At 44.0% G+C, this 12,174-nt stretch overlaps 1 protein-coding gene across 8 annotated transcripts in view; it reads left to right on the forward strand.

Annotated features, from left to right (window-relative positions):
* The first annotated feature begins 1,952 nt into the window (after nt 1–1,952).
* The window catches only part of COBL (cordon-bleu WH2 repeat protein), a 156,556-nt gene continuing 146,334 nt past the window's right edge, over nt 1,953–12,174 (forward strand). Inside the window, exons 1-2 of one of the 8 annotated variants that reach the window (XM_088054906.1) lie at nt 1,953–2,207; nt 3,337–3,399. In XM_088054906.1, the coding sequence (XP_087911032.1) occupies nt 3,356–3,399 (44 nt within the window). In that variant the 5' untranslated portion in view covers nt 1,953–2,207; nt 3,337–3,355. Of the gene's footprint in view, nt 2,208–2,980; nt 3,082–3,194; nt 3,400–3,629; nt 3,639–6,537; nt 6,565–12,174 lie in introns of those variants that run through there. The other 7 variants (XM_088054905.1, XM_088054948.1, XM_088054911.1 and 4 more) reach the window with 7 other exon arrangements.

Below are 12,174 nucleotides of genomic sequence, written 5' to 3' on the forward strand. Positions count from 1 at the left end.
TAATAAAAAGAGATTATGTGTTTGACTAGAAAAAAGGCTTGGTTAACTGGTGTATGTTAGCTAATGCTGAGCTAATTTAAAGCTCTTTTTGCTATATAAACAAATCCTTCGGTATTAGACTTGTCTTACTAGATTCCTTACATGTTCAGTTACGTTTATACTACAAACTCAAATTCCTGAAATATTGCAGGCCAGTTTTAGCAGAAGAAAAATGTAGCCTTTAAGGGTTGATTCAGTAATACTACTAGCAGTGAAGGTGAAGAAAATAGGAATAAGGTCTTGAAAACTGTACAAAGGCAGAAATGGAAAATTGCACTAGTGAATAATTGATTTTATATTTTATTTGTAAAGGCGTAAGCTATTTTACAGCAGGAATTTTGTCATCTGAGTGAACTGATTTGCTTAGGAAATATATTGAAGAGGTCCATCAAAACAGAGATGAAGCTCTACCAACAGGAAAGGGTTAAACAAACTGGGAGTGCTGAACATGCCAGTCTCACAATTTTATGACACTGGCAAATACTCATATAGCCCCACTCCAAATTAATGCCCTTTGCCTAAACAAAGGAGCATAGCACCCTGATTGTGGGGATTACAATGCACACTAGAAACAGCCCCTTTGCCCTTTTTAAGAGGGACACACAGTGCCAAACAGCCTAGCGAAAAACAGATTCCCATGTTGCATCACACAGTGTATTCCTCACATTTCACTCAGATTTCCATCAGCTACACGGGACTAAAGAATGGGGGACATGGGCACTTGGCCCCACTGGTGCTCTGGAGACACAAGATCATGAATTTGGTAATTAATAGGCTTTCACTCTTTTGATATGCTGTACAAAATGAAGGGAATACAATAAGCAAATACTAGTTTGATGTTTTGTCCTTTACATCCTGCTCAGCTACAGCTGAGACAAGGGAAGTTCTTTTGGTGTAGTTTGCTAATGATGCAGATGTGGAAAAGTTTGGGTCTTTCTGCAGAGGTTTTTGTGCCTGTGCAGCTTTAGCAATTGTTCTAGAATAGGGAAGAGTTCATTAAGATGTAGGAGTAAAAACGGGAGATGAAAAATGACTGAACAGATGATGAGCAGAGCTGTGAAATCAAGTTCCCATGAGTTAATAGATGACCATTCAGTCCTGGAGCTATGAAAATTGACAGTGTGCAGTGACTGAACCAATCCACTTGCAAAATAAAGTATGTAGCCTAGCCTATTTATTTTCATAAAGGTGCAAATTAAGATCATAAATGTGGCTCATTACCACAGCATGTGGCTCAGATGACCAGGGTAATTACTGAGCTGGTGACTTGGTCAACTTCTACCCATGGTAACAGGGAAATTAGAGATCAATGTTTTGCTTCTGCAAATCTGTGTTTTGTTTCTCTACATACAGCTAGGACAGGCAGCTGCCTCCTATAGGCCATCTGCACATGTGGGGTTGGAGAGAAGGGACTGGAAGCCAGCACTCTTAAATCTCTGCTGAGGAGACGGGAATTAAGGGGAGACTTCAAGTTGTCAAAGTAAGAGAAGACAACGTTAAGGATGACTATAGCACAAGAAATGTTCTGTTATACACTGGGGTAAATATATAGAAACTGGTATTTTCACCATAATGCAAAAGCCTTGGTAGACAAAGGTGGACATTTACAATGATCTCCCAGTCATGTACTACAGAAAGCATGAACACGCCTTTCATTTCTCTGTTACTTGCAAATTAATCCAATGTCTGAATGTTTCAAAGCATTTTCAATCTCCCTGAGGTGGGGTTTTCTTGCATATGGCAACGCCATCAGTCACATGCAGCTTCTGACCCCTGTTTGCCAAGTCTTGCTAGCTGAGGAAGCAGCTCTCACTTTGGAGCCAGAGAAGCTGCTTGCATTTACTCTGTGTGGCTACTGACCTGGGCAAGACACTTTCTGATGGACAGAGTATACAAAAATACAGGCTCAAGACTGAAGGGATGGAAGGGTTTGGGGAATCGGGTGACTATCACCAAGGCAGCCAGGTGAAAAGACAAGTAAAGCAGCAGCTCAGTTCCTCATTCGGATTTCTTACTGTAACTTTAACTTCACCGTAGCCTGCTCCTGGTCCCGGTGTTAGCTGGTGGCCTGACCTGTCTGTTGTCTCTGCCATCCTCCCACTGTGGGCGGGAAAGCAACGTGACACAAAAGGAGAGGAGCAGAGAAACTCCTGAAATACCTGGAGAAGGTAGGCTGCCCAACGCGAGGCGTGCCGGGCTGAGTACACACACAACAGTAGTGCTTGTCAGACTCCCTGCCTCCAGCCTGGTTTTGCTTTCGCACACAGGTGTAGCAGTCGATATTCTGGGAAAAAGGCGTGGGGGGGGATATTCCTGAAACAAAAAATACAGATTTTAACGCGATGCCCACGTTTCCACGAAGACTTGCCGCTGTGCACCCCGCACCGCCCGGGGAGTGGGGCTGCCTTCCCCATGCTGGGCTTGTTCCGCAGGAGGAAAACCCAGGGACAGCCACAGCCGTCCAGCCCTTCTTCCTGATCATAGCCACTGCTAATTTTAAAAGTTGTTTGTGCCGCCTCCGAGAGAAAAAAAAAAGAAAAAAAATGTCTGTAACAGAGGTGCCGAGAACAGGCCGTAAGCGGCAGAGCCAGGGTGTGAAGCTCAGGAAAAGCCTCTGCTCCTCGCGGGGCTCAGTGTCGGGCACAGTCGCCCGACAAGCGCTGGGTTTGCCAAGTTCGTGGGAAAAGAGACAAAGGAGGATCCTGGGAGCAAGCGCTGGTGGGGATTTGTGGCTTTGCCGCTCCTCTCCGCCGCCTGTTACCCCATCGCCTCCACTCCCACGCCGTGGTGTGGGCGGCGTGGGCGGCCGCCCCGGCAGCGCCCGCGGGGGAGACCGCCGTGTTTGCGTTTGTGCCGGGCAGTCACATGGAAACCGGCTCGCAGCGCCCCCGCACTCCCGAGCTGCCCGGGCAGCGGCCGGCCGAGCCCTGCCGCGCCGGGAGCTCCGCCGCCTGCCTCTGGCCCCGCCGTGCCCGGCTGCGGTCTGGCCGGACAGCCCGAGTGTCAGGGCTCGCGGCGCGGCGCCGCTTCCCGGCCGGCCGGGTAAGGCGGGCGGGGGCGGCCCCGGCAGCGCATCCATGCCCGCAGCACGCGGCCGGGCTGGGCAGCCGTGGGCGGCGGCGGCCCGGGCAGTGCCGCCCGGCAGCGGGGCGGGGAGCGGGGAAGGTGCGGGCGAGGGAGGGGGCGAGGGCGGCTCTCACTCCTGTACTCTCCTCTCTTATCTCCTTCTCGGTACCCCCGCCTCCGACCTTCGCCGCTGCCGGGATCGTGTCTTGCACCGGCCTGTCCTCCGAGAAGTGGCGAGGGCGGCCCGGCCATGGAGACCCTCGTGCGCCCCGGGGCCAGCAAACCCCCTACCGGGTAAGCTCCGCCGGGACCCGGGTCGGACCGGCCGCCACTCCTCTCCACGGGCGGGAGTGGCTCCGGACGGCGACGGCGGCCGTGCTGGCCGGCGGGCCGCGGTGCATTCCCTCCGTCCCGCTTCCCTCTGGGGCGCCGAGCAGGTGTCGGCGTCCGGCCCGCTCGGAGCACGGCCCGGGGACGGAGGGGGCACAGCGGAGAGCAGGGGGCGGCAGCGCGGTGAGCTCGGGTGCAAAAAGGTCAGGAGCAGGAGAAAGTGCCTGTTTCGCCTTTGCCCTGCGGGAGGGGCTCCCCGGCCCGGCTGCCGGCGCTGCCCCTCTGGCTGCGAGACCGGAGAGCCGGTTCGGTTCGGGGCTTGTTTCCTTCAGAGGGTGGCTCCGGGCTGCCCTGCGGGACAAAGGGCAGCCGCTGCTTGCAGCTCCCGACCCGCGCCACCGGGGCTGGAAGGGACGCTGGCAGGGAGGGAGCCGGAGCCGGGGCCACGGCGGGGCTCGGGGAGGACCCGTCCGGCTGAGGGTGCGGGGAGCCCCCGCGGCCGCAGAAGGTCTCGCCCATACGCCCGTCTGCCCGAGCGCCAGGACGCAGCTGCCAAAAGGCTTTGAAAGGTTTATTCAGCCGTTGGTCTCAGCCCCATCGCACGGCCGCGGCAGAGGAAGGAAGAGCACTGCCAACCGCGAATTAACGTGACCAAAAATGTCCGAGGTCGGTGAGAGACAACCCCCCGGTGCCGGAGAGACTGCTCCCACCGGTGCCTCTTGCCTTTAGTGACAGGCACCGCTCTCGCAGCACTATTACTAAGTAGCGGTCAGCCCGAGTGCAGACCGCGGGAGGGTCAGGGGTTGTTCAAGAGAACAGACAAGTAGAAGATATACCATCAGTGGAATTTATTAGTCCGTTAATTAAACGACGAGAGTAGCAGCACGATGAGGTCCTAAGTGATCTCTTTTGTCAGAGCAAAAGCTGGGCAAGTTTTAAGAGCTGCGCTGTCTGCTCACAGCAATTTACTGCTCTACTTCACACTGTCTGCGCAGACTGAAAGACACTGATTGCTTCAGCAGGTTTTTTAGTTTTAGTTCAAATGTTTATATCATATATTTATTTTCAGCAAAGTAGGAAACAGCTCTAAAGTATGTGCTAGTCGGCTATAGTAGTTTTGTTCAGTTTAGTTTCCTTAGTTTGTGTTTAATAGGGAACCATGCACTCTACACAGAAAGTAGTACAGGGAGCCGTGAGCGAAGAAAAGATGCCATTGCTAGTGCTGCAGTAATGAAACAGTGTGTGCCATGTCTCTTTGACTTGCAGAGTAGTACATAGCTTGCTGCTCTTTTTGTAAACAAAATACTTAATTCCAGCTGAAAATGAACCTGTTTCATCATGACCTTTTAGGCTAGCCTTTCAGGAAGAGTGGTAGATGTAAGGTGCCTCCCCTTTCTGTATTTAGTTGATGTAACAGTATAGCTGCTTTCTAAAATCCTGATGAAGAGAGGAGATCTATGGTGCCAATTTACATGTGTACTTTGAAGAGTAATTCAGATGCAGTGCTGACTAAAAATTTGTCTCAACTGCTAGTGGACAGCTAGGTATCCAAAGATTAATTTTAAAAGTTTAATTAGCAATGGGAATGCATGTCATTGGTGCATCTCAGAGAGGGGCCTGGGGGCATATCTGAATAAAACTCCTGAATCCTTTGCAACCAGTTTCATCTGTGTAAACTTGTCCACAGCCAGACTCAGATATCATGTTCATGAACAGAAATTACAGTAACTGCATTAGCTTCAGTCATATTGCTGCTGACATGGCTCAAGGAGATGAATCCAATCATAGGGTGCAGATGCACTTGTGATATTATGTAACAAAGTGTGTGGGTGCTAATATGGTCATGTGGAAGCTGATGGCAACACTGTGGTGTGCACCATGGGGAGACTGCCTGTTTTATCTGTGCTCATTTCATCCTTGAATTACTTTGTGTTGCCTTTTCTTTAAAGTTTGACCTTACCAGCCTGGATGTGTCCGTGCTGTTAGCAGGGGACGTCACTGAGTAATTCCCAGAGTTGCTATCATCCATACTGGACACTGGTGGATGTTTGATCCTTAATCAGATTTTACTCAGTGATGAAATCTGTTAGGGTCAGGAAAGTGCAGCAAGAGCACAGCTTTGTCCTTTTTGGTTTCCATACAAATCCAGACGTTAGCTGCACCTGTGGAGCGTGGCTGAGGACCTCTGGCTGTTAAGGCCATTGTGACAGAAATACCTTCTTTTCATGGCAGAAGACATGCTATACACGTTTCCAGCTTATTGATTGGCTTAGCTTGCAATTATGAAAGAGAGATTAAAATGAAGGTAGCTTCACAATTTTAAAAAAAAAATTTAGGCAGAGCTGTTTTGTCTCAATGTAAATCATTAACAGTGACATTGTTACCCTCCCTTGTTAAACAGTGAACAAATTTTAATGTATCATTTTGTGTAAGGTAGAGCAGCTCTGCTGCGTGCTTACACAGCTAAATCGATATGTGCATTCCATGGCACAGCTCCTTGAGAATTATGCATTTAAATGTAGAATACTGTTGGTTTGGGGTTTTTTTTTATTAAATGGCAAAGGAAAAAGTGCACTTTGTGCCGGTGTTGCAGGGTTTTTCTAATTTTTTGGTTTCAAAAATAAATGTAGACTTCAGAACCGATAATTTTGTTATTACTGATTGCTATATAAGTTTTTTAAAAGCTTTACTAAGTTCATAATGCTTTTATGTAATGAACATTTATTTTGGTTTATGAAAGTGAATTTAAGACAATCAGTAGCAACAGCAGAAGTTATGATTTACTCTGTGATTATGCAATGGATACTAAAAGACAAATACACTTTTTAAAGTATCTTTCTTTTGTATCTGCCCGTTTTTCACTAGGGAGAGCAGAGAGAATCTTCACTGGGTGTTTCAGTTGGTTTCTTTTTTCACTGTAATTTGGCATAACATAATTTATTTGGTCATAAATGGCACTGCAAGCTCAAGTATCAGTTCTGTTCTGCTCTGTTAGGAGCCTTGGAAAGAACAAAGAATCTTCCCTGGCCACTGAAGGCATCTTCATCTCCCACAGAAGCCAGCAGTTTATGGATCCATCTTCATGCCTGTGTCTGAGCACAGAAAAGCTTCTTCTGGAGTCTGGCAAATGTAGGGAAAGCCTTTGTATTAATTGGGATGTATGAGTGTTTTCTTTAAGTAGGAACTTTATTTTCTGTGCTTCAATTTCTTTCCCTATCTCACAGGGCCCTGTAGTACTAACAAATACAGGCAAATCTTAGCACACCTGTTTTGGATTGACTTCCCTGTTGGATTGAAGTGTCCCTGGAAGTCAGATAAGTATGTGAAACATCAGTAATTTTTACATGCAGAACCGGGGAAAGTGAACCCCCAGCTACACAGCGAGTTGCGCATCTAAACTTTCAACAAGTTGAAACCTGTTCTTGCTATTTTATAACTACTACACATAGTTAAACAGATTACTTTGTGAAACTGCACAAACAGCTTTAAAAATATATTATTGTTGTGTTTAAGGTTTTATTTTCTTGTCTAGAAGAGCCTGGAGAGCACTGTTGTGCACAGAACATCTATTAGTCTGTGTAACAGTAGTTATATCATACTCTAGCTCACCTCCAGGTATTGCACAATTTAGGGTAAAAAGAAACATGTAATTAGTTTTTAATTGCATACCTGAGCAATTTGTATATGTTTTCTGTGTTTTGTATTTATATGAGATTTCTGTGTAGTGTGCAGAGTTTTGGATGGCAAAGGATTACAATGACTGCAAGAAATGTAGAGTAGCAGTGCATTAAAATCACAGAGTGGTTTGGGTTGAAAGGGACCATAAAGATCATCTCGTTGCAGCTCTCCTGCTGTAGTCAGGGACACCTTCCAGTAGACCAGGTTCCTCAAAGTCCCATCCAGTCTGGCCCTGAACACTGACAGGGTTAGGATATGCACAGCTTCCCTGGGAAACCTGTGTCTCATCATATGGCAAAAAATTTATTCCTAATATCTCATCTAAAACGCCTCTCTTTTAGCTTAAAGCCATTTGCCCTTGTTCTATCCCTGCATGGTAGAAACTTTCAAGATTGCTGCCTTGACCAGCTGCTAAACTGGCACTCGTGCTTTTGGCATTGGCCTTCACATTGTTCCATTATTTGTATCTGCACCACTCCTGCACAGTTCAGTTGATTCACTTCACTTCTTATGTGTCCATCTGAGACAGGGAGCTTCCCTGTGATGCATTTTTCTGGCACCACCATCAACACTAACCCAGTCTTCCTCTCAGTCTGGGCCCAAAGTATTTATGTGTCAGTGGAGATACATCACATTAAATAAAACTCTGGTAGTAATGACAGAAGAATTGTGCTTGCTATTGCATAGAATGAAACAGGGCAATTTTTTCTGTGTTTGGTACCTCAATATGAATGAAACTGTTAAGCTAATATACTGTAACAGATCTGTATTTTCAGTCATGACTAATATCTCAGCATTGCTGAAGATAAGAATACTAATTGTAAGAGTAAAACAAATGGCAACAAAAATGCAATGCAATCCAGTCCTGACAGCAGTTCTTTCTGAAGTCCAGGCCCCTATTTCTCATATCTTATTTTTCCTTTATTTTTTTTCCCTTTTCTTTTCTTTCAGAAACCTGCCACATTAGAGAATGAAGGGGTTATAAAATCTCTTTCATCTCTACTGTCTAGAATATTTTGGATTTGTTTTGACTTTCCACATCTCCCAATTGTCTCTCATTATTTTCTTCCTATGTAATCTTTTATATTCTTTTACCTTGCTATTTTATGCCACTCCTGCCACTATTAGATGAAATTGAACCTTCTCTTTGTTACTGTCACCTGTCTTAGTTGTTGTTCATGTTCTTTCCCTTAGAATTTCAGTTTCATTTTTCTTCAGGTTTTGCTCCTGTAAATTTACATCTTGCTCAAATTGCTAGTCTTCATGGAATCATTTCACTGCTCTGCAGGAACATTTTGTTAGGACAGATTTTACTTACCACTCTGTCTGGGCTGGCTACACCAGTAACAGTCAATTTCAGGAGGCTGCACTAGAGAACGGGGCATTAATTACAGTTTCAAGTGCTCTCATGGGTACACTTTGAGAATATACTGGTCCTTAAAGAAAAGCAACTTACTAAATATTTATAATGAAGTCACTTCGATAAATACATGGCTGCTTTGTGTGTAGTTAATCTTGCAAGAGAACTAGTATATTTCTTTTTGCCAAGTAATTCAGATCCCAATGCATGCTTATGGCCAGAACGAAAGAATTTTTTTCTCCTTCAAAGGAATGTGTGATCTCCTCAATACATGCATTTATTCTTAATCATCTGTCCTCATGTAGACTTCTGTTGTCACAGACTTAAATTATCTCACAAGCGTTTATGAAGACTTCCTAAACATGTTCATTTGGCTTAAAGAAATACATGTAGAAGACTCCATATAATTTATATAGGCAAAAGTGTGAACACATTTACATGACCAACTCCAAAAGCAGCCAGGAGGCCTATGACAGAGTTAAGGAAGTACCTCACTTGTCCTGAATAACAATTCAGTGCCTTGACAAGTGTTCCCCTGGGCTTTAGCTCCTCTGTTAGCATTAGCAAACGCTTGATTTTCTGGCAACAACTGTGTTCTCCATACTGCAGCTTTTTGTATTGCTCTGGCATTGTGATTTCCATGAAAAGTTTCAGTTTTCATACTTTAATGCTGCTTCTAAGAGAATGACTGGCCTTTAGAAATTGCTTTTTTCCATAGCGGGTTAAGCCAGTTTATGCATGAGAAACTGGGACCTTGAAAAGACTTCCAATCCATGTTTCCAGCTAAAATTATGATTTAAGGATCTTTGAAAAATGTCTGCATTTCCAGGTCATGGAAATTACAATGCTTATTAAGATATGAATCATCTTAATAGAGAGAGTTTTTCCAGAGCTGTTAGTCTCCCAGTGAGCCAGACTGCTTATCATTAAAGAAGTGATGCTGGGAATAGTGTACTGTTGTCAGAGTTGCAGCATGAGAGTGTCAGTGATGAGGCAGGGACTTGACCCAGCCTAAGGAACAAGTCACAAAGCTGTATGGCAGGGCTGTGCTCTAAGGGCACTGATGCACAGCATCTCATACCCACTTTAGTCCCCTCATACCAGGAAATATGTCTTTTCAGTTTCATTAATCCCTCAGCTAATTAGCTTGCCTCAAGTGCTGTGCATTTGTGCAGAGGAGTTGTCATAACTAGAGAAAGGGGGAAAAAAAAAAGGATTGGGGAGGTTCTTTTATTCTTACTATAGCTTCCAAACTCAGAGTGTCTGTGGGACCATAAAATTAATTTCTTCTTCCTGCAAATTCAGCATGGTATTTGTATGTTAAGCTGTGTTTTGTATGTTCCTTGCAATGTTGAAAGTATGGAAGAGAGTTGTCAGTCTCTATAGTTTCAGTGATGAAATGTGAGTTACAAAGCTTTCTTTAGTAGTCAAAAAATTATGCAAACTGGGTATTCTTTTTTTTTAGACATGGTGAGCATCATTAAAGCAGGTAGGAAAGGTGGAAATTCAGTGGTGCAGTCTGGCCTGAGGTACTTGCAGATGTGCAGTAGACAGACTGCATTTTTGGGTTTGGTTCTGTGTTCTTCAGTGTCTTGTTTTTATTAAAGGTGGTTGACCTGTGCATAAGTGTTTAAGGCTGGTCTATGAGCTTTTCTGCCTCCTTCTCTCTCAATGTCTCTGTGGTGTGTGCAAAATGGAACAGCTCAGTAGAGTGTGATGGAGAATCCCTCTCCTAAGTAATCATCAATCAGGTAATTAGGGAACTCTCTTATAGAGAACCCACATTCAAGGATCTACTTGGCAAAGAAGGGCTGAGGATTAATCTTGCAGTAGCTTTTACTACACTGAATAGCTAGGACCACACTGCAGCCTGAAGTCCTTTTTCCTTTGAGTGGGAAGCCAGACAGATGTGAGCCTCAGTATTCCTGAAGCTGTTGTATTTAGTTGGTGCTTCTGTAACAAGCTCTTACTAGTGTCTCAAAGGCCAGAGAAAAGACAGTCTTCCTCAGCTGCACTGGTGTTGTGGCACTAGCAGCGAAAACTTCCTTTCTTCAAAAAAATAAATAGGTAACATGCAAAATCATCCCGCTGACATGGAGCTTGAGCAAGAAAATTACATTTTGTATTATCAATGTTCTGAATATAGTCATACTGTTAAGGTTCCAACAACAAGTACCTATCCAAAAGTACTTAAGTGTTACTTCACGTTTTCACCAAGAGTGACTAACAATCAGTGTGATTCTCTGTTTGCTGTGCCTTCTTTCCTTTCGTGTGTTGGGCTCATTGACTGTTTCTGGGTGTTATTGTGGAGCTAAAACTGTTGGTTTTCAGTAATCAGGGGTTAATGACATTTTTTTTTTTTAAGACCACACAAATAGAGATTTAAAATGGGTAACATTAGTGGTTGATGAGATGCTTTCTGAATTTTCAAATGTTGTTTCAATAAACATTCTTGGTACTATTCATAAGTAAGATGATATAAAACCTTTTCTAAAATGTTTTAATGTTTCATGTTAATTTAACGTTTTTAAAAACATTACTGCTTTTCAGTAATATTTCAGTGGCTTAGTTAAACTAAAGAACAATAAAATTCAAGGGCCTGAGTACAAATGTACCACTGATGATGAGCTGTTGCCATCTCCAAAGTCTGATGATCATTCCTCTTAGTCTGCTGGTCCCCTTTTCTCTGAAAAGGCAGGGTTCTTGTTTTGGTTGTGGTTTGTTGTTTTTTTGGGGTGGCGGGAAGGACACATGATGTTTCTCCTTTGTGTTTGTGTTACATGATGCTGAGAGATGGTGTGGTGGTGGTGGCTTGAGCAGGAGTTTGTCCTCTGAGGTTGTGTGGAGGTCCCCATGCTCTAGTATATGTAAATTCACCAGTCACAGAATCATCTCAGTCAAGGCTGATATCTCCAGGGACACAAGAGGAAAGCTCTGTTTTAGATTATCTAGATGATTTTGCTTTAAAAGCTCATTTATTCCTTCTTGCTCCATGCATCCCACAGGTGGGCATTCTCCAGTGTTCACCCTGGAGATTTGTTGGGTGCTACAGCAGCAGTTTTCTGATGTAAGAGAAAAATTAACTAGTAAATTCTGCTCAAACCCTTTAAAACAGACATCTTTTGTTATGTAGAGTTATTGTTTGTGATAACAACTTTTTCCCTGCATTAGTAGGTTTGAAAAGATAAATAAAACTAGAAGTTAGTTTACAAAAAAAAACCATATTCTTTCATTTTTTTTCTTACTTCTGTGCTTAGATTACTTTCCTTTCTTTACTTTTTATGTTTAAGGTCGGTATCTTGCATAGGCAGCAAAAATACCTCTTAGATAAATACATCAAGTATGGCACAACTGCTGTTACTGTGCACAGGACATATATTTTCTCCTCTGTTTTTGTCTGAGTTTGTCAGGAGGGCAGTCTCCAAAATCAATAAACAGTTTCAGACAAATGGGATGAAAAAACATTTTCTATGCTTTTCCTCAATATCTGCTCCTGTGGCAGTGCTTTATTTCTGAATCTCAACAATGGTTCAGGGTGTTGAGGAGGCAATATCTTGGTGCAAATCCAGATTCCTTCTGTTTCTTTTTGTAGCTTTGAGTTAGGTTTTATTTTTCTGTTTGTTTTTTTTTTTTCTTTTGAATAACTTCTCATGGCACTTTTGGAACCAAGCCTACATTTTTTATGGATAATAAATAAATTG

This window comes from Pseudopodoces humilis, chromosome 1 (assembly GCF_049639895.1).
Source record: "Pseudopodoces humilis isolate 2021_Gansu_Grassland_sample_001 chromosome 1, ASM4963989v1, whole genome shotgun sequence".
NCBI lineage: Eukaryota > Metazoa > Chordata > Aves > Passeriformes > Paridae > Pseudopodoces > Pseudopodoces humilis.